Source organism: Fusarium poae, chromosome 1 (genome assembly GCF_019609905.1).
Source record: "Fusarium poae strain DAOMC 252244 chromosome 1, whole genome shotgun sequence".
Lineage (NCBI taxonomy): Eukaryota > Fungi > Ascomycota > Sordariomycetes > Hypocreales > Nectriaceae > Fusarium > Fusarium poae.
Genome location: NC_058399.1, coordinates 11,463,577 through 11,485,755, shown reverse-complemented (window position 1 = coordinate 11,485,755; position 22,179 = coordinate 11,463,577). Strand labels below are relative to the sequence as shown.

Here is a 22,179-nt window from a genome sequence, read left to right as displayed (position 1 = left end):
ATGTGCTGGTTGACAAAACGTCTGCTGCCTTTGCTAAAGTCGGTAAGACTTTCGGAACCACCACAGCCCATGTCCGATTGACATGACCTGTTTCACTGTTTCACCAATAACGAACAAGCTCAGCAGATCAAAGATGAACAGGCACGGTCAGTGACCAATGCATCACTGGTACGTCAAAGATGGAGGACCTCGAAGTACTAAGCTCCCTAATGTCTATTCAAGGTGCATTGTGGTTTTTGTGAAAAATTGAATCATCAAAACAGGCGCAAACCTAACTTCTTATAGCGAACTAAATAAGAAGCAAATTGACATCTATGACTGGTTGAAATTAGACTTCTAACCTGATAAAGTTAGACCTTGTCTCCTTCTGAGTCCGACTGTTACTGGCCTCGTTTAATTGGAGACTATTGATATTCTCACCGCAAAGCTGAACACCAACATGCATTAGCTGGTAGAACTATTGGTAGCTTTTGGCTCAAAAAGGAATTATGAGTGGCTCTGGATTGACAGCAGACATGACGACCCCTGGACCAAACCCCTGGCTAGCCGCAAATCATCAAAAATCTACCAATGAAAATGAGTCAATTGGACTAAGAAAGAAATCCCCTGTCGAAACAGAAAGTCCAGAACCAGAAAAGACACAGGCGAACAACGGTTGGCCCACTTATATACGCCTCATAATTTAAACACTGGCAACACTAGAGCGAGGTGCATGTAAATAACTCTCTTGAACTCCTAATATCTGGGACGTTTACGCTGTTGAAAATAATTCACTTTCTCCTCCGGTCTCCATTTCCCGTCAATCGTTGAATAATTCCTCGACATGAAGTTGTCAAAGCGCCTCGGGACCTTCTGTGTCCTGAACCTATCTCTCGTCCCAGCTGCACTAGCAGCCTCAAACTGCAATCAATTGTCCGACAATGTTTATACCGGATCCAACGGTGTTAAATTCGAAATTTTCTGCGATACTTCTACACTTAATGGAAACATCTTTGCCTATTATTCTGACGGAGATGAATTTCAAGATTGTGTGGAAAGATGCGATGATGTCCCAATCTGTGCCGTTGCATTGTATTTGGCAGGCAGCGGTGACTGTGCTTTGATCAACTCTTACCAAGGCACTAGGACATTGACTGGTAACGATATTGCTATCAGGTTACCACCGGGAAGTGAAACGACGACATCTGCCGAGTTGACATCATCAGAGGCTTTGTCTACTGAGGGTTTGTCAACAGAAGATCTGTCTACTGAGACTTCATCCGTCGAGGCTACATCAACCGTGGCTTCTTCAACAGAGACGTCAACGGTAGAAGGGATTTCATCGACCGACGTTCAATCAACAGAAGGTTTAGCGACTACCACTTCATCTATTGAGACCGCGACATCGGAGGCTTCTTCAACAGACGACTCGTCCACTGAGACGTTGACCACTGAGGCTACGTTATCAGACGTTTCTTCGACAGAGACGTCATCAACAGGAGAGGCTCTATCGACAGAACTTTCATCGGTAGAGACTTCTTCAGCAGAAGTTGCATCTACAACTGCATCTGCTGTAACAACATCGGAAGCTTCTTCAGAGTCCTTGTCAACTTCTCAAGATTCTACTCTGGCTACTATTACCACTTCAGACTCGCAATACACGAGTACTGCTAGTATCGAGATATCAACTGATGACTGCGACGACGAGACGTCAACTGTTGAGACCTCGGCCGCTGAGGTAACATCCACAGAAGCGGGATCCGAGATACAGACCACGACCCTGTCCACCGATAGCCTGAGTTCCCTTGCTACAACCCTTCAAACATTAGAACAATCTACTTCAGCCTCTGAGTATTCTGGTTCTACATCATTAGCATCTGCTCTGACGACTTCGGAGACGCAGGCGGAGACTCAGAATTCTGTGTCGACATCCCCGCCAAGCTCTGTTACTAGCGCTGAAGCTCTTGCTTCTACTTCATCAGCATCTTCCTTGACAGCTGTGGATACTTATATTTCCGTATCAACATCTCTGTCAAGCTTCACTACTAGTGACGATATTTCTTCTCTGCCTTCGTCTTCGACAACTACTGTCACTGAGACTCAGACAACCTACACTCAAGATGCTTCCGTGTCTGATTCTTCTACTGAAACCACACAGCATGGCTCCAAGACACTTTCAGCCTCTGGTGTTACTACCATCAAGACAGAAGCTGCGAGCGGAGTGACAACACCTTACCCCACTTCCGACTGCACCTGGACTGTTTACCTGACCATGGTTGAGTATGTCACTTGCAGCACTGGTGTAGTTCCAGAGACAGCTATCACTACCACATATGTCACGGCTGATGGCCGCGGTGGAAGCTATGGACCTCCCGTGGTTACATTACCTTCTGGATGTATTGGAGGTTATCAGGTCGATGCTAGCGGTCACAGCTATCCTGTGGCGCAACCTACGAAGGGATCATACAGCAACTCTCCCAACCATGGGTATGACCAGCCATCTGTTCGACCTACACAGGCATCGTCGGGTAACTCTCATCCTGGCTATAAGAATGTCAAGCCTTACGTTCCCGCCCCTACTGCAGAGTCACACGGAGACTCTGAACCAGAGCACAGCAATGGCCAGCCTCCTGCTCCTCATTCCACACAGGGGTCACACGTCAACTCTCCCGACGACAAGTATAGCCAGCCATCTGTTCCTGTCCACGGCTCAGCAGAGTCCAATGAGAACGAGCCTCAACCAACAGGAAATGGGGCTTCCTCAACAGCTGTTTCCGCATACGGACCCGGTGCCCCAGCGAACCCTCCAGTGTCATCAGATGTCCATCACGGACAAGAAGACATCTCAACGACCTTTGCAATCAAGGCCACTGCCACCGAAACGAGACAAGCACCCAGCGCCGATTCTTCAGCCCCTGGGGAGGCACCATCTACACCAGTAATTGCTTCAGGAGCAAGCAGACATCAGGGCATGGTTTGGACACTAATTGCTGGAGCTCTCATTGCACTGAGACTTTAATTATATGCACTTGCATAAGTATATAGATGGCTTGTAGCTGGGTTTGGAGGGATGTATATACTCTCAAGGATATAGTTCTAATGTCAATAATTCGATGATCAATGTAGCTTACTTTTTACTCAAGTGTCGAGGCTGGATAAAAATGCTCTAACTCCTTTCACACCTACACATCGCGTCCATCATCTCAGTAGTATACTGACGCCCACTGTAACCTACCCAGAATGCCTCAAATCCTTCTGTTTCAATATCCTTGAGACATTGCACGAGGTTCGTCTTCATTTCTTCACCGTATTTGCCGTGCAAACAATGTAATTCATCATCCTCCCGCCATGCCGTGTCTCCTCTGCTGTAGGCGCGTAAACCAATTCTTCTCAAACCCACGACACTGCCACTTGTTTCGGACCATTCTCTTGCCATCCTTGCAAACGATACAATGGCCTTGACGCAACCCTTGGATAAACAATTAAAGGAACTGGGGCCGCCCTGAGAGTCATTCTGATGTAGGTCAAGGATCAATGTGTTCAAGGAGGGCGTGAGCCAGTTCCGACAGGCTATTTCGTCAGGTTTCTCGTAGGCCACACACAATGCCATACTTTGTAGATTAGGGAAGGCAGATACTTGAAAGGTATTTTGGTCGTAGTCATAACCCAGCCAGCCAAGATCGAGGACCCTGAGATGATCCTTCTGCGAGGACAAAACATCAACTAGGAGTCTGTGGTTCCAGCGGTATGAAGTATCAGGCTCAACATAGGCCCAGTTGTATCCGTCGTAGGTCATGTCATTAACGACAAATTCGTGAAGTTCCTTAGGCCATTCGAGAAATCTTTTTACGGTTTCTGGTCGGGCATGCAAGTTATGGAATTGAATTCTGGTGAAGTTGGCCGTTCTTGCTTGGTCCTACAAAAGCTGTAAGTAATGCTTCCTGGTCACAAATAGCACTTACCTTGGTCGGTCCTATCAAAGACAGTTCACTCTCACTGCTCTCCCGTACACGTTCCAGAGACAATTTGCTTATGCAAGGTAGTGCACACGCTAACTTGACAATAGGACTGTGCAATGACTGGTGGCTTACTGCTAGATGCTTTATATAGTTCTGCAACAAGGGGCGTCGCAGGATCTCATCGCGAAAGAGCTTTTCCTGGGGTGGACAATCGAGCCAATGGATCGTAACGTCCAGTGACACGTTTTCATACATGAGAGGTAGCACAAGGGCATGAAATCGCTTACAGACCCAAATAAGCCTATATATGTTTGCATAGCGAGCCCAGCCCCTCGTTGGCCCAAAGGTATTTAGGTTCTCATCGTCATCCCAATATAAATCCCAATACGCTTCATGTCCGAGCGAAAACTCCAGGGGTTCCATCACCACACTTTGTAGGATTGACTGTAGAATTTCGTCGGGGAGTCGTAAGAGGGGGGATCTCGAGTTTAGCTTGGGAGCGTTGAGAATTAAGCTGTCATTATGGCAGAGTTTCGGCCAACACGGCGCAAGGCTTAGATGGGGATAGTTTGATACAGGGTCCTTTGAGCTGTAGTAACTAAGCTCCCCGGAGGGTAAGATGCAAAGTCGCGTCTGTTTTGACATTATGTAATGATAAGATAAAATAAAAAATAGGTAAGATTTTAAATATAAAGAAAGTTGAAGTTTAGTAAACTTATGCGAGATTGTAAGCTTAATAAGCAACGTTTTAGCCCCCAGACACGCAGGAGTGTAATATCGGCATTACTATAGCCCGATTGCCATTTTATGCTATCATGGTCATGGACCACGATATGAGTCTTACAGTGATGGACAACCAATCGATTATTCACAAATGTCAGAATACGGCGTCAAGACTGAGACTACGCATTCTTCTTATGTATATACTATATTAATAGGGCCTTGTATCCTAAACTACGAAGACATGTAGAAAGTTCTAAACACACTTCACCTGCATCTTGCTTCTGCCATGTTTTCTCTATGATATTAAACGTTGCCTTTATAGTGCCAAAGGCGCTAAACCCACGTACCAAGTCCATTGTTTTACAAATGGCTGGCCGTTGCTCTTTACTAGCATAGATACCAGCCACACAGAGTGGTCAGGAAAGCCACCGCAGCCATGAAGATGAGGCGATAGCCTCAAAAGACTGTAGGTACTGGCGAAGTACCTCCTACCTGGACTGATTACCGCGACGTGAGCAAGTATGTTGCCCGTATCATCGCTGACTCAAGGACCCTCAACCAAAAGATATTTGCCTACACCGACCTTCGGACTTTGCATGAACTGTATGGCATGGTCGAGCAAGTTGAGCAAAAATACGTACGTTTGAATATTATTATACTTCCTATGATACGATATATGCTGACATTTCACCTGCTAGCGCACCATCGATGAGATTGAAGATGGTATTGCCGCATCTAAAGATGATCCCAACAAGATGATAGATTACTGCTCGTACACCTATCAAAAGTCATATGATATTATGGGAGAACGCACACCTGAATACGCCAGTTATCTGGGCTACCAGATCGGTAAGGACCTCTATCCCGACATGGAAAGAATCTCGTTTGAAGATTTTTTTTAAAGAGACATTGGAGACTTTTGTTGGGTGATTTTCGAGGCGTAAGTCCAGACATTGGAGACTGGCATGAAGTGTATGTATAAGGACAATGTGGATATCATGCAGGCTCTAGCACGTTCATTTTCAAAGGTGAAGCCTGAAGAAATAAGCTACAGTTTCCAATTCAGATGAAAGCTATCTAGAGTAGAGAATAGATTACATATTTTGGAGTGTGCATAAGGATGATCTTATTTTTAGGTGTTACAATATGACATTATAGGTGTATATAAATTGATGTACGGGATATGTAAAAACTCAGTCCGAATGGATGAAACAGATTGATTTAATTCAAGCTTGCGAATGGCACCGTAACTGGATTAGTGGTTCGCTGTACTAACGTAAAAGTCCCTTGTGCACGGATGCTGTCCGATTAGTAAACACAACTCGGGCAAATCAATTGCGCCTTCGGCCACCGGACGGAGGGTTTTCGCCAACTCCCCAGGATAAAATTGAGCTACTAGCGGAAAGTATAATTCTGTACTCCGCAGTGGTATTCTCGGTTAATAAGCATATTTTCAAGTGATTACAGTCCGCAGCTTGAGTCTCATTGTGACCTGATGGCGAGCTTCAAGGGTGACTATTAATTATCCTGATTGCCATTAACACTTCCCACATCTACTCAATATGCATCCTCAACCCTAAATCAATTGCATGTACCTTTACTTGTTCAAGTACTCTCCATCATAAACCATCTCCACTATGTCGTTCAACCCCAAAGACGACATCCCAGATCTGACTGGTAAAGTCATCATCGTCACCGGTGGCAGTAGTGGACTTGGTAAAGAGAGTGCCCTCCAGCTGGCAAAACACAACCCTTCCACTATCTTTATCACAGCCAGAACGGAAAAGCGCGGCAACGCGGCTATCAAGGAGATACAGGATGCCGTGCCAAACTTCAAAGGCCAGATCAAGTTTTTAGAGTTGGACCTGGGGTCCTTTGCGTCCATTCAGAAGTGTGCTACCACTTTTCTTGGCCAGTCCGATCGACTGGACATCTTGATGAACAATGCCGGGTTAATGGCAACCCCTGCAGGTCTCACAGCTGATGGATACGAAATCCAGTTTGGTTCCAATTATATGGGACCGGCTCTGTTTGCCAAACTCCTTCTCCCAACCATTGTCAAAACGGCTGACCAACACGGTGGAGACGCTCGAGTTGTCAACATGAGCTCTGAGCTCTTTAAACAAGCGCCAAAGGAAGGGATCCTCCTTTCTCGCGCCAAGACTCCACTTGGAGACATTTCCAGCCTATCGCGCTACGGTCAATCCAAACTCGCTGATTATTATCACACACGCGCCCTGAGCAAGTTGTACCCAACTGTCAAGTTTGTAGCGGTTCATCCAGGTGTCGTCAATACGGGTCTGTTTGATGATTTCCGCAAGCGCCGACCTTGGCTTGGTGCGTTGGTTAGTGTACTTGGATCTATTTTCCTGACAGATGTTCACGTTGGTGCGAGGGCTCAATTGTGGGCAAGCACAGCCAACTCACAAAGTGTTAGGAGTGGTGGTTTTTACAATCACAAGCTTAAAGAGTATAAAGATGCTATTTTAGATGATGACAAGGCTAGCGAAGAGTTATGGGACTGGACCTACAAGGAGTTTGAAAGTAAAGGATTTAAATGAGTGCCGTGTAGGGTAGTGATAGTGCTGGTAATTGATACGATAAGATAAGCTATGATAAGACAAAGCTATTTATAGCGCAGCGGCACGTTTCTATGGGGAACGTTTCATCTTAAACTTTAAACGAATTTATGTCCAATCATGTTACCTGTTTAGACAGGCCTCGTCCCATTGTCGCCGCTACAGATGGGCGCTTCCCTGGCGCTTAGTGATCGCCATAGCAGCTACGCAAGCGTTCAACAATCCAGCGCTTAGGTCCTATATATCAAACATCCCTGGGTTTAAAAGAGGCAGTATTCTCTCCAATTCATCTCAAATAGTACAATCCATATCATTTACACAAACGGCAATAATCCCCTCATTATCATTTCACTATTATCACAATCCAATCACACTTCCAACATGTCCGATCCTCTTGTCTACACTATTGGTTGGATCACTGCCCTCAAAGCCGAATATGTCGCTGCACAAGTTTTCCTGGACGAAAGACACCCTGAACCCAGATGCAGATCACCAGGTGATGATAACCATTACACCCTTGGTCGGGTAGGCGATCATAATGTGGTCATCACTGTTCTCCCTGCAGGACAGTATGGCTTGAATAGGGCCGCCGTGGTCGCAGGAGACATGCGACATAGCTTCCCTAACATCAGTGCTTGTTTGATGGTCGGCGTTGCAGGCGGCGCTCCGAACAGCAAAAACGATATCCGTCTAGGGGATGTTGTCGTGGGCACACCGAGCAATAACCACAGTGGTGTCTTCCAGTATGATTTTGGTCGGTCAATCCAACAACAAGACTTCCAACACACCCAGCATTTGAGTCAGCCACCTATGGTATTCCAAGAAGCGGCAAAGCGGCTTCGAGCTCAGCACAACGCCAAAGGTACCCGGCTTCACAATGCAGTCATTGCCACTCTGGATAAATATCCAAGGCTACAAAAAGCATACGGACGCCCTGATACCCCCGACCAGCTCTACCTCCCTGATGTAATTCACTCAGGAGTAGATGGTTCTGCCTGCCTCCAAGCCTGTGGAAGTGACCCTTCAAGCTTGGTTGATCGATCAGAACGGACGCGGTGTGATCTTGAACCTTCCGTCCACTACGGACTCATAGCTTCCGGCAACACTCTTTGCCGCGACGCGTTGATGAGAGATAAGATCTCCACAGAGAAGGATATCCTCTGTTTCGAAATGGAAGCAGCGGGTGTTGTGGATGTTATTCCCTGCCTGGTTGTTCGTGGTATCTGCGACTACTCCGATTCTCATAAGAACAAGGATTGGCAAGGTTACGCGGCCATGACAGCTGCAGCATATGCAAAAGAATTGTTGAACAATGTCCCTCAGGATAGGGTTGGGAATGGTTATTGAAGTTCCACTTTTGAAACGTCACTGTTGAATACCGTCATCGTTTGAGGCGGGTTGTGTAACATAATCCAATCTAGTGTCTAGGATGAGAGTTGTTTATTAATGAATATTGTTGAAATTTGAACTTATCGATTTTTGTTTTCGCTTGCTCCAATTCCGCTGACCTAGGTACAACTTCGAGAATTACGTGGAGTTGTCGTCAAAGGTCAGCATTATAATGGACCCATGTTGACGGTCACAATGACGTCAACCATCGTCAGATCCCTTTTCATCGTAGCTTTCATAAACTCCATCAACTTTACATCTACATCTCACAACTCTTTGCTACTAGTAACATAAACCTTTAACTCAATCAAAATGGTGATTCAATACCAAGGGGCTGAGGTCCCCATCTCATTCGCATCATGCAGCATCCCCATGAAGATCAAAGCAAGTCTCCCCAACAAATTCAACGCAATCCGAAATGCTGGCTTTGACGGAATTGAGCTGTCCATGCCTGATATAATCAGCTACGGGGAACTACTGAATGGTTCTTCGCCGAAAGAGGATGATTACGATACCCTCGCCGATGTGGCGAAGCAGATCAAATCATTGACGGATGATCTCGGATTGAAGATCATGATGCTGCAGCCTTTTGCCAACTTTGAAGGTTGGAAGAAGGGCACGCATGACAAACAGAGACAACAAGCTTTTGATAAAGCCAGAGGATGGATTAAAGTCATGGAGGCTGCCGGCATAACTCTCCTCCAGGTAAGTCAACCACACACCACTCTTCTGACCAGATTGCTAACCCATTCATAGGTCGGCTCATCCGATTCTGAAGGCATCTCGTCTTCTTTCGACGACCTAGCCTCCGACCTTGCAGAATTGGCAGACCTTCTCGCCGAAAAGAACTTTAGCATCGCCTACGAAAACTGGTGTTGGGCGACCCACGCTCCAACATGGAAGACAGTCTGGCAAATCGTCCAAAAGGCCGATAGGCCCAACATCGGTCTCTGTCTCGATACCTTCCAGACAGCCGGATACGAATGGGGTGACCCCACCACAAACGACGGTCTCACTCCAGCAAGTAGCTCCGAAGAGCGCCAGAAGCGATGGGAAGCTAGCCTCCAAGAGTTAGCCGAGACCGTCCCGGCGGATAAGATTTATCTCCTTCAAATCTCAGACGCGTACAAGATGGATCCTCCAATTGAAAACGTCAAGGATGAGGATGGAAGTAGACCTCGAGCCAGATGGAGCCATGATTACAGGCCGTTGCCTTGTGATGGTGGATATTTGCCGGTACAGGACATGATGGCTGCTGTGCTCAAGACTGGGTTCAGGAGTTGGTTGAGTGTCGAGGTATTTGATGGGCTTGAGGGTGAACACACGGATATGAATGAGTATACTCAGGCAGCTGTTGAGTCGGTCAAGAAGTTGATCGACTTCAGTGCGTGACGAAATTAATGTCCCCTGTATCAATTAGTCTCAGAGACTGACTATACGCTACAGTCAGGGTACCAGACAAAATGCGCTGGAATCATAAGAGATGAAATTATTAGGTTAGCTTATGCTTCTTAGGGTTATAGCTCTGGGATTTTCTATTTCTGTACCTTAAAGTTTAGGATTGTAAAATTTTTGGTAACCCACTAGTCTCTTGTTCATTCGCCTCATGATTTGTCCTTCTCAGGAAAGGTGCACGAGAGCCGCCGAATTGATAAATGTATAAGCTATGGAATCAACCAATATCTGTCTAACGGTTCAAAATAGGCAGAAGTAGCTTTGGATTCTTCGAAATGGCCATATGGATCTTTCAGAAAGGATGGTTCTCCCAAATCTGCCGTTGGCCCAACAGGATCAAATTCAAGGAACAATATGCGGCCAGAGGCTAGGCCGATGACAATTCTGTGACCTCCATAGACCTCAAAGGAACTAGGGTCTTTCCCTGGTCGAAAGCTGGGTGGTAACCAAAGTACGGGTCTGTCGCGCCATGAGACCCATTGCCTGTCCTGACTAAGTGCATAGCCCCTGGAATGTGCTCCATATTTTACCAGCTCGAATGTACCAACATTTGTCGTTATAAGAGAACTTTCTGAGTCAAAGGACTGAATCTTGCAGGGAAAATGTAGTTGTATTGTTTTGGATTGTAACCCCCCGACCAATCTCCATATATTGATCGTCGTTCCATAGCTGAGCGGATCATCATTATAACCACAATATAATATTGAAGAATCATTTTTTGAAAACGATAAGGAGATCTTGTCACGATCTGTAAAATGACTCATCGTAGAAGCGGAAAGCACTCTTCCAATCCAAGAACCAGTATCCCATAGACTGATGAAGTCGTGGGAGCCAACTGCAAACTGTCGGTTGTTATGTGAAAATGCAATAGCGTGGAATCGATGGCCTTCACGGCATTCGATATGTTGACAAAGCTTTCTCCTGTTCATATTGTAAACATGGATGTCGTAGCCGGACCCCAATGCAATCCATCTTCCGTCATTTGAAAAGGCGCCCAAAATCGTTTTTTGATGATTGGTTTTGTTAATTTCGTCTTCGAGTTTAGAAAATCTGAGTGCTGTCCCGACTTCTAAAATTGAAATCCGGCTGTCTTGAACGAAAGCAACTATGTTACCTTTCATTGCTAATACACATGGTTTGTGCCAGGATGCTGAAGCCTTGGAGCCGAGGTCTCGGACGACACTATTTGTTTTGAAAGACCAAATGGTTGGTGGTCGATCGGACACACTTTCAATAATGAAATTTCCATCGGGAAAGAACGAGATGTTATGACTGTTGTCGAAACTATTCCTTTGACCTAGAGAAGAGCTGGAAACAGCGATGTCCCAAACATCGATTTTGGTATCAAGCCTGACCGTGGCTAGGAGGTTAAGTCCTGACTCCTTATCATCAGTTTGTACCCAGTCCAATAACCAGTGGTCAAATATGGTGTAATACGACCCGTCAGAGGTAAGTGGACCCTTTACATGACGTCTCTCGATGTCGGTGAGGTGGAGGACCATCTCTCTTCTTTTCACTTTCGCGAGAATATTTGGTCTTCCTAAATTTTGTATCCAGTCCAGTAACTTGTGGACCACTCGGGTGTAAGAGGATTTCCCGTCGTTGAGGTAGAGGGCCATCTCTCTTCTTTTCCCTTCCGCGATAATCTTTGGTCTTCTCAAATCAAGTAGGAAGAAGGACTTTATTGCGACAACCCATAATTTATTCTTTGCGGAGAACTTAAGCAAGGGATTGTGTACCTGTAGTGCAAACTTGTAAAGAAGCTCTCCACTCTTGATACTCCAGAGCAGGACGACCTGTTTCTGTGCTACCGCTAACAAATTGCTACAGTCAGAAATTGCCATGGGATAGCGATCTCGAAATGAAACTGGATGTATGTATGGGAATGTCCGGACTAAGGAGCCAGTGTTTGCATTCCAAAGATTGATACCTTCCAGTGCTGAGCCGCAAACTAGGTCCCCGTCTGTGGATAACGTCACCGAAGGGCAGATAACTTTGCCGGACGAAATCGTCTCCCTCTGGATCCGATTTAGGCGCCTTCCATATTTCGCATTCCATATGATAATAGTATTTGTGGAAGCGGACGCAAGCCGATAGTTTGATCGACAAAAGGCGACCGAATCCACCACTTGATAGTGGTCTGTTAGAATATGGATTAATTCTCCGGTTGTCACTTCCCATACCCGAATGGTTTCGTCTTCAGCTGAAGCTAATAGGCGACCGTCATAAGAGAAAGATATATCACGAATCTCATCGGTGTGCCCCTCGAGTGATTGTATCGGGGTTGTCAAATCATCCACGTCTGGTTTCAGTGTGATCCATTTTGGTTCCTTTTCGCCGTAGATTTTCCTGATGATGCTAGACGTCGGGCTGAAAACCAGTGCTCCATAGATTACATTTGGAGATTGCGTAATGCCGGAATTATGATGCTGCATAAACTGAGCTTCTTCCTTTACGAGTTTAGCAAAAGCAGAAACTTGTCCCTGTATTCTGTTAGCTTACGAGTAAATAATAATGGCATGAGACGCTACTTACAGAAATTCTGCGCCTCAACTCCAGCATACAAAATATTCCCTGAGGCACTGTATGCAGGCAGCCTAATACCTTGAACCATTCAAGATAGGATTCTCGTAGAACCTTATCAATATGGCTTCCGTCTCTCAGCTCGCGAGCCTGGATCTCAGGGCCGCAGTGTGAGATGTGAAATGCCCATTGGGTGCATGGGTACTTCACTGCTTCAAGGTCATTTGTGAAACACAGTTCAGACATAAGAGTGAGTGAAGTCATCAGTATTTCAAAATGCTGCTCTTCCGAATCATAACCGAAGCCATACTCAGGATTCAAGAGAAAGTCTTTTGCGGATTCGTGAACGAAATGAACGAAAGAATCCCGCACACTGAGAAAGCAACCACAGTATTGTATGACCTCGATCATTTTATCGTCTCGTAATGGCTTGGGAAACAATGGGCTCAGTAACTGGAGTTCCTGTAGTGAAACAGGCCGGAGTACTGTCAACACAACTGCTATGATCTGTTGATAGAGCTTGGAGCGGCTGGCGGATCGGATCTCTTTCAACATCGTGCCATAGAGGGAGTCAAGACCAGAAGGGAAGTCACGAAGCAAACCCACGGGATCGAAGCTCTCCCTGTTTGCGAGCATCTGGCAAGCTAAAGAGACCCATAGAAAAGTAGTTTGGGCTTTGGAGGACAGGATTTCCATAACACCTTGCATCATCGTCTCCTCGTATTGCTTCAGGTCGAAGAGAGCTGCTGTTTTGTGCTTGATATATTCGGTAACTGCTCCGGAGACGGAACTCTCGTTCTGTTCCAGGTTGATGCTTGCTGAGACTCTCTCAAGATGCTCTGTGATAAGAGGCTTAGGTCTGCTTGAAACAATCCATTTTACGTGTGGTAGCCGAGAATTCTCTGTGATGGTTTCTAATAGTTCTCTCTGTCCTTCCACGCATTCGTCGAGGGCATCGACAGCAAGGCAGACATGTCTGTGACTGAGAGCCGCGAGTACAGATCGGAAAATCTTTCGCAACTGGGATAGGGTGAATGTCTTGTTCTCGAAGTACTGTGGACCATATCTTTGACATTCGGTTTCAAAACAACGTGCCGCCACATCGTCCTGTTGGATCAGCAAGTACAGCAAGCCCTGTAAGACTGAAGTGGCGCTGTTGTTGCTTGGCTCGTTAGCCTTGCAGAAAAAGTATGATAACATTGGTTTCGAGTTCAGCTCATCGACTATGCGGCACATCAGCATTGTCTTGCCCTTTCCGGGCTCGCCGTTGATCCAGAGGATACCCGGTGTATCACCGCGATCCCATTCTGTGAAATCCTTGTGTTGCAAGATCCAATCCGAAGACACCATGAGTAGGCCACCTTTCTCATCCTGAATCTCATCCTTGTCGACTCGAGGGTCCGTGATAAATAGTGCTTTAACATATTTGCTACCTATACGTAAGAAGTCGTTAATGATTGAATGATCGAAACAGCAAATATAGTAGACCCTGTAAGGGGGGGCGGGGCGGGATTCATATCGAATTGCTCAATATTTGCTTTTATATCTAGCTAATGATTGTTCACTGGGGTCTTACTAGAGCTTGGATTCTCAGTGTAGTAATTGTAAGTTGCTGGTGCGTGATTGACATGTCCGAATCCAGAAGAGTTACTGATATTCTCAAAGCTATTGCTTGTATGCCCTGGGCCGAAATTGTTGATGGTCGTTTGGGCTGCATCTCTAGAATTTAATGAGCCTTTGTCGCTTATAGAGATAATGAGTTAGCATACCTGACTACATGAACAAGCTTGTCAAAACGCTCGTCAAATGACTGAGTTTGTTGTGTTTGGCTCTCGCGGATGAACTCCAACAAGATGCTCTTTGAAACAGTTCCATCAGACGACGGGAAGCGTGGTGTAGCTTTGACAAGTTCCAACATGTTTCGTTCAGTGTCGGTGTCCTTTCCATCGACGCCAAACTTTCGCACCGACTCTGGTATTTCATGTCCCTCTAACTGGTCCTCCATGCTTGAGAGACAGATCCAATAACAGAGAGATAGGCCGTGTGCAACATCAATGATCTTTTGATCTTTGACAGATAGCTGCTGACCAGGGGCTTTCTTGTACACCAGAGCATGAGCTAGCTTGTTATAAAGACCCTCTGCGAGACTGAGAACCTGGATCTCAATCAAGACGTCCCTATATATGTAAAGGGCATGGTCTGGCGTCGGGTGGATCTTGACACGATAATTCGTGCTCTCAAAACTGCCAAAGCGGGGCTTCCATTCCAGACCAAGGTCTCGATCTGAAGAGAAATCACTCTTGCCCACTACTGTAAACTTTTGGACAAGTTCTTGGGCGGCTTGTATGCCGGAGGGGAAGTCTACAACGATCCTAAGACCAACAAGGTCATGTATACCTTGAAAGATCTCATCTAGATTAGTGTAGCTTCTTCCTTGGACTGCTTGACGACGTTGTATGGACTTCTCGATGGACGAGTTGGACTTGACACGGCCAGAGATCGTGGCTCGGATTCTTTCATTGTCAAGTTCAATCTTCAGAGCTCTCTCAAGTTCATGGACAAAGCGCTTGTAATCATCGACGAGGCCAAGGCTGTTCCAAGCATTGAAGAAGGCAGTGATAGGGTTCTCGGTTCCCGTAGCGCCGTAAACGGCTGCGGTGATTTTATCTTTTAGCGGTAGAGGCGGAGCACTCATCGTTTCTCAAGTGATAAACACAGTATAGTTGATGAGATATTGTAAAAAAGAAGGAAAATGGACAATGGAAAAAGAGGAAATGAGGCCTCTCTACCCCGCAGTGTTATGCAACAGAGAAAACTCGGCTGGCGCTTACAGAGCTTCGGCCTCTCAGAGTCAGTATATTCATAGAACGAGCTGAAAACTGAATAATCTTGTTGACCATACTTACCAATTAGAAACGAGAATCAATGTCTTACACACCCTCTTTGTACGCGTGCTAATCTTGGCGTGAGGTGTTGACCAGTCATAGGCATATTCTCAGAGCCTCGTTATGCAGGCTGGCGTCTCTTGATGCTGAATGGAGGGATCGGACACATTGATTACCTTTAGTATGAGAGACGAAATTATTAGGTTAATTTATGCGATTTAGACCAGACTCTTAGGTTGTTTATTTTTGTATCTCAAGGCCGAAGAGGCATGATAGCCCATGAATATGATACGAGAGAAGGACTTTGCTAAATATCTCTATGAATAAGTCGAAGCGCCACTACAGCGACCAATACTCATCACAAGACTACACTCCGAGAAACATTAGCGCCTCGTAGTATGATTTTCTCCTTGAGTACCCTTGCTTCTTCGCCTTTCAACATCCGCCAATCCTGATAAAGCCCTTATATCCTCCATACAGGTTTGGAAGTCAATATGAATATCATTCCGCCTCAATCCGGGGTGGTCTAGACAGTAATGACTCCAATATCTCAGATAGGAATAAGGTCATGGATATTTGATAGACACGTGTCTATGGATTCCAGATCGCGAGCGTTTCCCGTAGAGCCTTGACACGGCCATTGAGAATGACTTGGGTTTCACCAAACCAATTCGCAGCGTCCTTGGGAGATTTGGGCTGCGTCGATCGGCCCATGGCTTCCACAAGCTCAATCCCTGCGCGGACTTTCTTCGAGTCATATCGATCGAGGGCACTTATGATTCCGGCTTTCTTTTGCTTGTCCGGTGTTACATTCCCGAGCGGAGTGGCCAAGCTTGTCAATTGACCGTACAAGTCGTCAAGGCGTTGTTCCCCAGGAACATTGTGGTAGACGACCTGGCCTTTGTTCAAGTAGTATTGGGTGAATGCTGCATTCTGTTCCTTTGCGATGGATGCAACGCCTTGGCACTGCGGTAGGATGTTTTTCTCATAATCCGGAGTAGGCATCTTGGTAGATATTTGTTTTAAAGGGTGGAATAATTGAATAGGGTGAGAGATGAGGGTAGGAGTCAGTGACTGGAAGTAATGTTAATTTAGAAGGTATGAACAGATGGACTGGTTAAGTACTTATGGTCAAAAGTCTTTGACTGCGTCTGCGTACATGTCACATCCAGACTGAGTATACTGGTAGATTGACCCCACATAGCTGGAGGTTAGAGGCTGGCTGATATGAACTAGTCTCTACCATTTCAATCATATCTGTCAGTAGAGGCATGTAAGAAAACAATAGTCTGGTTGGGCATATGCATCTCCGTTTTGGCGGGATTCCTCCGAACCATACGTGGGCGGTAACTCTGCGTGATAACTGATTGATTATTGGACAAGGGTATGACATCCACTATCTCAATAGTCAAGGTCTAGCCTGAAAAATCAGAATTGGAAGCTATTCAGATTTGGTGGCGTGCTGCGGGGGCGCGTAACCCCTCAGATCTAGGCCGTTGTCACGCGCATAACTTCAACTTGTATCTACTGAGACCATAGACATATGGCTAGCTGAGCTCTGGGGCATGCTTGTCAACTGAAACATTATTGGAATTCCACTGAAAATAGCGTTGCATATGTAGAGGCACACTTTAGAATAAGCTGACTTATGCTCTACACCTCCACTTAATACTCCCATGTCAAGATGGATTTACAGTGATACTAATGTATTCAGTTAGAGCTGTGAGGAAGATTGTCAATAAATTTCAACATGATGAAATAAGTCACTTGTAGGAGTATCAGGTACTCAGGGTGTTAGAAGGATTGGTCGCTAGAAGCATAAGGGACGAAATTAGTAGGTAAGCCTATGGTAATTAGGTAAAATATCTTAGGATGTTTATTTATGTACCCTCAGACTTGGGAAGCCGGTGTTTCCGCTACTTGGTAGCAGAAACATTGCATGTGTAACAAAATCATAGTACAAATAAAGTGAATAACTAAATACATAGACCATACTTCGAAGACAAATGTCACTCTACTTTTCGAACGGCTTTGGCTAGAAGGAACATTGCTATAGTAATATCAAGCGTCAATACACAGTGTAGTAACCATGTCTAGTAGCAAAGCTACTGCGTTCCGAGAAACATGAGCGCCTCATAGTACTTGAGCTGAGCTTGTAGAAGCGATTGCATGGCTTTGACCTTGGCATCAGTTGCCACTGGCTTCTCTGTCCCCTGTTCCAGGCCTTTCAGAAGGCAATTCCCAACTTCACCATAACCGTCGTTACCGACAACGTCAACCCGAAATCTCAAATCCTGCAACCCAAAGACACTCACATCGGTCGCAGTCTTTCTTTGACTCAGAGCCTGAGCTGCAGCCATCATGCCTGGGGCAGTCTTCATAGAAGCCATTTGCGGGATGTTGTTCTGTGCAATGGGATCATCCGTCAAGATCATCGTGTTGGACACAACAACTTTACCGTTGGCCGGTTTGGCGAGAGGTTCAAATCTCGGCCAAGGCAGCTTCATGTACAGAACCTTGCCGTTCAAATCATCCGGAAATTGAAGACGTCTACGACCAAAGACATCTTGCGAAAAATCCCGGAACCCGGCTGTTTGGTCCTTGAAAGACCAAGCAAAGTAGATCTCGTCTCCTTCTTTGATGTACTCGCCATTGGACTTGGCGCCATGTTTGAGTATTCGCCAATAGTGACGCTCAGATGAGTCAGACAGACCAGGAAGGAAGACAGATTGCTGGTTGCGAAAGACTTCCAGGAATAATGGTGAGTCGGGGGCTGCTGATACTGTTGCGCCGGCAGTGGGTGCTGATTTTGGAGGGAGCGGCACAGTGGAAAGGCAGACCAGGACACCATGAGCAAGCTGGTAGGGACATATGATTAGTTAAAGGCGAGATGAAAAGACTTTAGCAAACTTACTGCATCGTTGAAAGGCGCGCTCACGTTCCAGAGGGAGTTTGTATAGTCCTGGTTGTACTGCGAGCCATATGCCGAATCACCCACAATGTTAGAACGGTATCCCATAATTACTGGGGCCCGGTAACTGTGGCAGATCAGTCAATAAGGAGTCAATGAAATGGTCTGGCATGGCATCTTACCTTTGAGGACTGAACAACGGCTGAGCGTCAGTGATATCGCATTGAGCCCAAGCATTGTTAGAGATGGTCAATTCGTTCTTGACAGGTCTGACATCAGCTCCAGTGCTGTGACCCAAGTAGTAGATCGGGTCCCCAGCGGCGTCGTAATTCTCTACCTTTTTGAGATAGGAAAGAGAAAGTTGGCTCGTCGGGGACGTCAACTTGAACCTAAGTTTGATCTCGCGTGACGGAGGCAGTTCAATGTACTTAGAGAGGGTAGGTACAGCTTGCATGAACCAGCTCCGAACTTGGGCGTAGCCTGGAATGGCGGAAATGGTGTCTGCCAGAGAAGACAAAGAGTCGCGCTATCAAATGTCAGTAATTCGGTGCTTTAAAGATGTAAAAGCTCGCACAAACTTACATCGATGACTCTCCATGTACGGTAATCGGCAACAGTAGACGACCACGCCGTGGGGCTGATAAGTGTTAGTCTAGTACCAAGAACAATCACTGTGACTTACTTGGCTGCAAGAATGGTATCGCCTCCCACGGCTTCAAACACATTGCTCTCATCCTTTTGCACATTTGACGTATTCTTTGACTCGGCTTTGCCATTCTCATTGGTATGTTTGACGCCACCACCTCCGAAAGGTGTTGTCACCTGGACACCAACAGAGACCTTCATAGCCTCCTTTTGCTCTTGTTCAGAGGTGACCGTCTCATCTGTCATGATGGACGTTGATTGAAGACGACCACCAACGGTAATGCGCTGACACCAGAGTTGGCCAAAGTCTTCGTTCAATTTGCGCAGATCAGCAATGTTCTTGTTAGTGCGGATATTCTCGAGTGCCGACTTGAACTCGGGTGAGGGCTCCAAGTCTGTAGGATGAAGTAGGATGTCGGCGCGAGGTAGCTGGGATGTTCATGAGTATAAAGACACAAGATAGGGGGAGTAAGTTTACTAACCAGATATTTGGCAATCATAGTCTTCTTGTACGTGTTGGTCGTATTCTTGGTGGCTGTCGAGGTTTCTTTACTGTACCCTGCACTAACTGATGCCGAAAACCCTCCAAAGCCTCCTGACCTGTTCGTCGGTTAGAATCTGCCGCATGGAACAGTGCGCGAAAATCCATGCCATAAATTGCAAGGTTTCTGAGATTGAATGACTCACATTGATCCTTCTGTGGAATGATTGCTAAAGTCATTCCTAGCCATGCTTGTCTCAAACTCATGACTGCTGACAGTAATCTCGATTCTGGAGTCGTCGTTCACCTGGAAGCTCGGCAATACCGTATATACGTCCTTGCCAGGTGGGTGTTCAACATTGGCAACTAGAGCCTTGGTTTCCTGTGGCTCTGAGTCTGGCGCGGGCACGGATGATGGCTCTGTCGTCTCAGTGCTTGCATCCTTAGTAGCTACTGTAGTGTCTCCTAACAGTCAGTCAATATCTTCTGTGACCTTTGCTTGACTCAGAGGACGCCATACCTTGTTCACTAGAATCTGTAATCTTAGGCAACTCTCCAATGATACCACTTCTAGAGTCCCAGTTTCCAACTGTCGCCTTGATCGCGTCAATGTCAGCTTGGGTAATCTGTGCCTTGTTGGTCGGTTTTGACTCTGCAGGCTTTTCTACAACATCTGGAATAGCATGAGTTGCATCTTCCGAGAGCTTAGCTCGTAGTTGGAATGCTGCCATTTCGTGTCAGTTCACGCTTGCTCCGGACAAGAGACGTCGTCCTCATACCTGGCTTCGGAGCTCGCACGATCCGGTTCTTCTGACGATCGACAACCCACCCATACATGGCGCCGCAGTTGCGTAGAACCTCGGCCCACTGCAAGTCAGTGAGGTATGATGCATCCCTGGATGAGGTTAGTCTTATTTCTGTGACTACTGCGACCGAGATGGTGACATACACAGCATGATCATTTCCAGCAGCCCCGGTACTGGCTTGCCCGAACTCTTGCAATTGGGACTCTCGGGTTCGAGATTCAAAAGTGCTCGCGGTCTTGCCATTTTCGAATGCATTCTATTTAAACGTCAGCGTAAACTTGTGAATCTTGACAATGCGAGCGCCTACCTCCTTGACCTTGGTGTCTGCCGCCTCCAGCTTACCGGGAAGGTTACTGAGATCGATGTTGGGAGGTTCGTTCTTTGGGTGGGCTAGCTTATAAAATACGTGAACTGAGGGGAGTTCAGCATTCGTGTCACTCGATGTCTCCTACAGCATGAAAGGTCTCCTGTTAGTCAAAGCATTCTCAGGGATTACTGTCACAAGTTGTGATTACTCATGGTTCGAACATACCTCGAGGGACAAGTAATCGGAGAACGTCATGGCCTCGTCGACAATGGTCTCGCCAGATTGCGTACAGAACTGATGAGTCTTCGGTGCTACTGACCTGTGATGATGTTAGACTCTTACCGGATGACATACCCCGCAATGTTATCTGATATGTGAGAAGCTTACATCTTGGTGCACGTTGCAAGTTGTTTGCGAAGGCCCGCCAGTGTCATCAAGGTGGCGTCAGGAACACCAAGCTTGCTGGACTGTAGATTGCCACGACTAGCAACGCCAGATTCTCCCGCGGACCACTCAAAAACCTTGACAACAAATTTGGCGAGAGCCAAGTTGTCGGCCATAGTAGAAGCCTTTGCGACAGGTTTCGGCGGAAGGTAAAGAAAACATTTGTGAATGATGGTCTCTTGCTCCCCATCTTTCGCATCCTTGGAGGGCTTGTATGTGGAATTAAAATCAACATCGCCATCGAAGGATTGCTGGAGATAGTCTTCAAGAAGTGTTGAGTCATCAGCTGGACTCTGATCCTTGAAACAAAAAGTCTCTGTATCATCGCTACGATGAGGTTAGAGAGGGTAATCGTTCACTAAAAGCATTGGACTACTCACATAGACTTGATCTTTTGCCTTATCTGAGCCAGTGACAGTTGATTGATGCTATACACGGTTATTATTAGTTGCGATTATCAAGCCAGTGGAAGAGTCCAAGTCATACTCATTCCTCTGTAAAGTCGCAAGAACGACATCTTTCGACTTTTCTTCCGCCGAATTGGCAAGCCTGATTACTTTGACAGTAGCAGAGAGCTTATTCTTCGGAATTGGGTCTTCTGGAAAATCATCTTCAGAACCAATTTCTGGCTCTTGTATAGGCTTTAGCTTCTTGAGCTGTTTCTCGGGATCTTTCGACATGATCGCGGTTCTTGAAATAGTTTGTTGATTGAATGAAGAAATCGGAGAACAATCACCCAGGAAATATCTTACTTTGGGATTCTTGTTGGGAACAGTTGACAATAAGGAAAAAGAGTGAAGATAGCGACATATGTAAAGTAAAATTATCTGTAGCCTGTGGCTGGCTGGTCTACACGGTTTCCTGCATGAAAACGCCAGCCCATCACCCGAGAAAGAGGGGTTCATGATCGGTAAGAATGCATGGTTCGAAAGGTGAGACACCTCCACACCCATGGCGCAGTCCTCGTGAAGTCGAGGCTTTCACAGCCGTCGATAGTATCAAAATGTGGTGAGCTGAACCACCTCGGTAATGTATGTGTGGGGGAAATATTGATTCGTAAAGAGGATCAGTTCGACCAGCTCGGTTGCATTAC

General features: G+C 46.2%; 9 protein-coding genes across 9 annotated transcripts; 5 read left to right on the top strand and 4 right to left on the bottom strand.

Annotated features, from left to right (window-relative positions):
• Positions 1–823: 823 nt before the first annotated feature.
• On the top strand, positions 824–2,998 carry FPOAC1_003736 (uncharacterized protein; the record flags this gene model as incomplete). The annotated part of the gene is made up of 1 exon (XM_044848291.1): positions 824–2,998. One exon carries the CDS (start codon positions 824–826, stop codon positions 2,996–2,998), a length of 2,175 nt encoding a protein of 724 aa, XP_044714207.1.
• A 157-nt stretch (positions 2,999–3,155) lies between these two features.
• FPOAC1_003735 (uncharacterized protein) lies at positions 3,156–4,193 on the bottom strand (the record flags this gene model as incomplete). Its single annotated transcript, XM_044848290.1, has 3 exons — positions 3,156–3,161; positions 3,215–3,895; positions 3,942–4,193. 3 exons carry the CDS (start codon positions 4,191–4,193, stop codon positions 3,156–3,158), a joined length of 939 nt encoding a protein of 312 aa, XP_044714206.1.
• A 560-nt stretch (positions 4,194–4,753) lies between these two features.
• FPOAC1_003734 (uncharacterized protein) lies at positions 4,754–5,563 on the top strand (the record flags this gene model as incomplete). The annotated part of the gene is made up of 3 exons (XM_044848289.1): positions 4,754–4,814; positions 5,132–5,298; positions 5,360–5,563. 3 exons carry the CDS (start codon positions 4,754–4,756, stop codon positions 5,561–5,563), a joined length of 432 nt encoding a protein of 143 aa, XP_044714205.1.
• A 735-nt stretch (positions 5,564–6,298) lies between these two features.
• On the top strand, positions 6,299–7,222 carry FPOAC1_003733 (uncharacterized protein; the record flags this gene model as incomplete). Its single annotated transcript, XM_044848288.1, has 1 exon — positions 6,299–7,222. One exon carries the CDS (start codon positions 6,299–6,301, stop codon positions 7,220–7,222), a length of 924 nt encoding a protein of 307 aa, XP_044714204.1.
• A 399-nt stretch (positions 7,223–7,621) lies between these two features.
• Positions 7,622–8,587, top strand: FPOAC1_003732 (uncharacterized protein; the record flags this gene model as incomplete). Its single annotated transcript, XM_044848287.1, has 1 exon — positions 7,622–8,587. One exon carries the CDS (start codon positions 7,622–7,624, stop codon positions 8,585–8,587), a length of 966 nt encoding a protein of 321 aa, XP_044714203.1.
• Positions 8,588–8,941: 354 nt separating this feature from the next.
• FPOAC1_003731 (uncharacterized protein) lies at positions 8,942–10,109 on the top strand (the record flags this gene model as incomplete). The annotated part of the gene is made up of 3 exons (XM_044848286.1): positions 8,942–9,334; positions 9,386–10,017; positions 10,076–10,109. 3 exons carry the CDS (start codon positions 8,942–8,944, stop codon positions 10,107–10,109), a joined length of 1,059 nt encoding a protein of 352 aa, XP_044714202.1.
• Positions 10,110–12,113: 2,004 nt separating this feature from the next.
• On the bottom strand, positions 12,114–15,302 carry FPOAC1_003730 (uncharacterized protein; the record flags this gene model as incomplete). Its single annotated transcript, XM_044848285.1, has 5 exons — positions 12,114–12,212; positions 12,268–12,567; positions 12,620–14,040; positions 14,184–14,326; positions 14,377–15,302. The coding sequence occupies 5 exons, from the start codon at positions 15,300–15,302 to the stop codon at positions 12,114–12,116; spliced, it is 2,889 nt and encodes a 962-aa protein (XP_044714201.1).
• A 781-nt stretch (positions 15,303–16,083) lies between these two features.
• On the bottom strand, positions 16,084–16,497 carry FPOAC1_003729 (uncharacterized protein; the record flags this gene model as incomplete). The annotated part of the gene is made up of 1 exon (XM_044848284.1): positions 16,084–16,497. One exon carries the CDS (start codon positions 16,495–16,497, stop codon positions 16,084–16,086), a length of 414 nt encoding a protein of 137 aa, XP_044714200.1.
• A 1,100-nt stretch (positions 16,498–17,597) lies between these two features.
• Positions 17,598–21,766, bottom strand: FPOAC1_003728 (uncharacterized protein; the record flags this gene model as incomplete). Its single annotated transcript, XM_044848283.1, has 15 exons — positions 17,598–18,350; positions 18,407–18,530; positions 18,586–18,929; positions 18,986–19,040; positions 19,086–19,477; positions 19,531–19,648; positions 19,736–19,994; positions 20,050–20,253; positions 20,309–20,424; positions 20,479–20,591; positions 20,643–20,783; positions 20,868–20,961; positions 21,030–21,413; positions 21,467–21,514; positions 21,573–21,766. The coding sequence occupies 15 exons, from the start codon at positions 21,764–21,766 to the stop codon at positions 17,598–17,600; spliced, it is 3,339 nt and encodes a 1,112-aa protein (XP_044714199.1).
• Positions 21,767–22,179: the final 413 nt, after the last annotated feature.